A 4467-nucleotide genomic window follows, 5' to 3' on the forward strand; every position below is an offset into this window, starting at 1 on the left:
AGGGCGACAAATATATAAGAGAAAATACAAGAAATATACGGAGATAATAAAGCAGTGTCATATAGGTATAAATTACATCTTCACTTTTGTCGTCCTCGCCTTACATTCAGCAAACTTTATGTATGAACGCACATACATCTGAGGCCGTACATTGAACTTTATTGTCAAGCAAAGTAAAGAAGCAAAGCATTCTTAAAAAAAGGCCACCCTGGTCACCGGTAGCGGCTACCGGCTTAATTTATTGCGAAAACTAATAAGCTGGCAGGACTAGTTTAGTGGATTTCAATTTTTTCGAAAGCCGTATTTGGCAGTACTAAAATCATATACACAAAAAATGTGTAGATAAGGTTGCCATTTCACGAGAAGTCTAGATATCGAGATAAATTGTGTCCTGTATTTATACGGCAGGTAGCTAATATTCAATCTTGATACTTTTGAAGTAAGCTAAATTTTTGTTATAAACACGATATCTACGTTATTTGTTTTCAGATTTATATATATCAAAATACTTGTAAAAATAGAATGGCAATCATATAAAAGTGTATATACCATATTTTTGGTTTTTGTGGAATGTAAACATATCTTCCACAATTAATACACGAGGTCCACTTTTTGTTTCGATACCATTTTTTCGACTGCGCGTCACCTCGCGGTGGACAAATAATTTTCAATAAAAATATTCAATTAATCTGATAATAAACCAAAAATATGTCTGAGGATCAAAGTCGTGGACGTCGCCGCCCATCGCGCGAACAACGCTACTCACGATCACGCTCTCCTGTGGACAACCATCATCGCAGTTCCGGGGCAAGCGATTCACACCGTCGCCGTAGAGAGCGGGAACCATCCGAAGAGTCTCGCCCAGTAAAAGTTTTTAAGAAAGAACCTGTTTCTCCCAATAGAAGTCCTAGTTCATCGCGTAATGGAAGTGCACGCAGCAAGGAAAGTAAGGATACCAAGGATGATATACCAACAAGCGTTACCATCAAAAAGGAAAAAGACGCACCATCAACTTCGAGCGCTGCTGCTAGTGGAGGTGGTGGTGGAGACGGAGAAACAGAAGCTAGCAAAAGAGAACGTTATGAAATTGTTCACACACGTCCATCTGATGTTTCCTCAAAAATGGGCAGCGGTGGTACCCCGATTACAATGCAAACCAACTACTTTCGTTTACTGACAAAACCAACATGGCGTATATTTCAATATCATGTAGATTTTGCCCCATCAATTGAATTGCGACGTGTACGTGGTGGTATACTTTCAGAGCATCGTGATACATTGGGTGGTTATTTATATGACGGTACCAAATTATTCACTTCAAGTAAGTTAAAGGAAGATAAAACTATAATTCGTACGAAGTCCAAAGTAGGAGATAGTTACACCATTGTAATAAAATATGTGGGGGTTATATCTATGACGGAATGGCAATCCTTACAAATTTTAAATTTAATTTTGCGACGTGCTATGGAAGGTCTGAAATTACAATTGGTTGGTCGTAATTTTTATGATGCTATTGCAAAAATTGATATGCGTGAATATCGGTTACAATTATGGCCAGGTTATCAAACATCTATACGGCAACATGAAAAAGACATTTTGTTGTGTGCTGAAATTGCACATAAAGTAATGCGTACCGAAACGGTTTATGATATATTGATGAGATGCACAGAAACTGCAAAAGATTATCAAGAAGAATTCCGTCGACATGTACTCGGTCTGACTGTATTAACCGATTACAATAACAAAACGTATCGCATTAATGATATAGATTTTAAAAAGAATCCTTCAAAGACTTTTAGATGTAAGGAGAAGGAAGTATCTTTTATTGATTATTATTACCAAAAATATCATATTCGCATACGCGATCCGAAACAACCATTACTTATCTCTAAGGCTAAAGAGAGGGCAATGCGAGGTGGAAGTAGTGATATAATTATACTAATTCCTGAACTTTGCCGACCAACGGGACTTACAGACAATATGCGAAATAATTTTCAACTTATGCGTGCAATGGCAGATCATACACGCATGAATCCAGATCGACGTATTGATCGTTTGAAAATATTTAATCAAAGATTACAACAAACTGAGGCAAGCGTTCAAGTGCTAAATGATTGGAACATGACATTAGATCGTCATTTAGTTGAGTTGAATGGTCGTGTGCTTGAGCCGCAACGTATTGTATTTAGTGACCATAAAAAAGCGTCTGCTGGTGAACAAGCAGACTGGACACGTCTTTTCCGCGATAATGGGTTGTTTACAACACCATCACGCGGATTAGATCGTTGGTCTGTTATAGCAACTAACCGAAACTCGAGAGAATTAAGAAATTTCATTGAATCATTGATACGGGCTGCAAGTGGAATGCAAATGCGTATCAGTCGCCCACGTGAAGTAATGCTCTATGATGACAGGAATCATTCTTATATTCAAGCAATGGAAGATTGTAGCCGTCATGATCCCCAATTGATTTTATGCTTAGTACCAAATAATAATGCTGAACGTTATGCTTCAATCAAGAAGAAAGGTTGTTTGGAGCGCGCCATACCAACCCAAGTAATTACACATAAGTCGGCTAATAATCAACGTGGTCTTATGAGTATCGCCACTAAAGTCGCTATACAAATTAATTGTAAATTGGGCTATACACCATGGATGATTGATTTACCACTATCTGGCTTAATGACAATTGGTTATGATGTAGCTAAGAGTACTCGCGATCGTTCAAAAGCTTTTGGTGCGTTGGTTGCATCTATGGATATGAAAACGAATGCTACTTTCTATAGCACAGTGGCAGAATGTAGTTCACATGATGTATTGGCAAACAGCCTTTGGCCTATGATGACTAAAGCTTTGCGTCAATATCGTAAAGAGCACGATGGTAAACTGCCTACACGTATTCTATTCTATCGTGACGGTGTTGGCGAGGGTTCCTTAAGACAAGTGTATGAGCATGAAGTAAAGGATGTCGTTGAAAAGCTCGAACACGAATACAAGCGTGTTGGTTCTGAGAAGCCGCCTATGTTTGCATACGTTGTCGTATCAAAATCTATAAATACACGATTCTTTGCACGCGGTCGTAATCCATCACCTGGTACAGTTGTTGATGATATAGTAACATTGCCTGAACGTTATGATTTCTTCTTGGTTTCACAATCTGTACGACAAGGTACCGTATCTCCGACAAGCTACAACATCGTATACAGCAATATACGTCTAACGCCGGATCAAATGCAGCTTTTGACATACAAAATGACTCATTTATATTATAATTGGTCTGGTACTACACGCGTTCCAGCTGTATGTCAATATGCTAAAAAGCTTGCAACTTTAGTAGCCACAAGTCTCTATCAGCCACCACAAAATGCTCTTGAGAAGAAACTATATTATTTGTAAGCTTCATTTCTAATTGAAAGCTAATATTTTTAATTACTACATCCTTTTTATTAGTAAGTAATTTTTTGAAAACGATTTAAAGAGATACATATATACAATGTAAGTGAAGTGAGGGCATTTCGTTTTTTATTCATATCTTTTTTTCCTTTTAAACTTTAAAATATGTAACACATACATATGTTTGATAAACATACTTGCATTTGTACGTATCTTTTATTTGAAAAAACCAAATGATGTACTAAGAAATATTTGTAACAAATGGACAATGTAATGGATATAACATCCACATCAAATTACAAAACAATTAAACTCATATTGAATTCATTTCAAACATACAATTATTTGTATGTAACATAATTAAAAGAATGAAGAAACATGAAAATGCCTCTCTATAATAAATTTATGTCACCCATTATATGTATGTAAATTAATGAAAAAAAAAATAAATAAATTTTCGAACCAACCGGAAACCAGTATGATCTTATAATCATTAAATAATTGTACTTGGCCATTTTATTGAGGGTCGTATTCATGTAAAATTTTAAGATTTCAGTTGTTTCCATGGTTTCCAAAATAAAATTTGAATAAAACACCACATACCGCGAATAGTAGACCTTGTCAAAGCCTAACTAAGATTGTAGATCTTGTTCGCCTTTATCACTGAGAAGTCCTATACACAATCTGGCTTAAATTCCTTTGTCCTAAATGCGATATAAATTAGGAGCTTATGAGATGCGTCCTCCACAAGGTAACCGGTTCTATGAACCGGATTGATTCTGGGATTTTTTCCCGACCCAGAGGGGTCAATACAATGTCATTTTAAATTTGTCTCATGCCGCTAAAAAATTGTCAATCTAGGAGCAGCTCCTAGCAGAAGGACTGCTCAACGTTCTCTATTTCAGAAAGATGTTTTTTTTTTTAATTTGCGCTTAACCGTTTCGACGGTTATCGCCGTCCAACAAGGCGCGCCAGTCGCTCCTTCGCTCTGCCAATTGGTCAACGAAGGGAGTTTAAATCGTTTCCAGCTGGTGCTTCCAGCGTAGTGGGGGCCTCTTCCTCTGCTTCCATATG

General features: G+C 37.0%; 1 protein-coding gene across 1 annotated transcript; it reads left to right on the forward strand.

Annotated features, from left to right (window-relative positions):
- The first annotated feature begins 279 nt into the window (after positions 1–279).
- Positions 280–3866, forward strand: piwi (P-element induced wimpy testis). The gene is made up of 2 exons (XM_067782973.1): positions 280–408; positions 490–3866. Exon 2 carries the CDS (start codon positions 709–711, stop codon positions 3394–3396), a length of 2688 nt encoding a protein of 895 aa, XP_067639074.1. The 5' UTR covers positions 280–408; positions 490–708; the 3' UTR covers positions 3397–3866.
- The last annotated feature ends 601 nt before the right edge of the window (positions 3867–4467 follow it).

Source organism: Eurosta solidaginis, chromosome 4 (genome assembly GCF_040869045.1).
Source record: "Eurosta solidaginis isolate ZX-2024a chromosome 4, ASM4086904v1, whole genome shotgun sequence".
Classification (NCBI taxonomy): Eukaryota; Metazoa; Arthropoda; class Insecta; order Diptera; family Tephritidae; genus Eurosta; species Eurosta solidaginis.

What these genes read in the sequence shown, in the direction of transcription:
- piwi (XM_067782973.1), top strand. Translation starts at nt 709, where the DNA reads ATGTCTGAGGATCAAAGTCGTGGACGTCGCCGCCCATCGCGCGAACAA.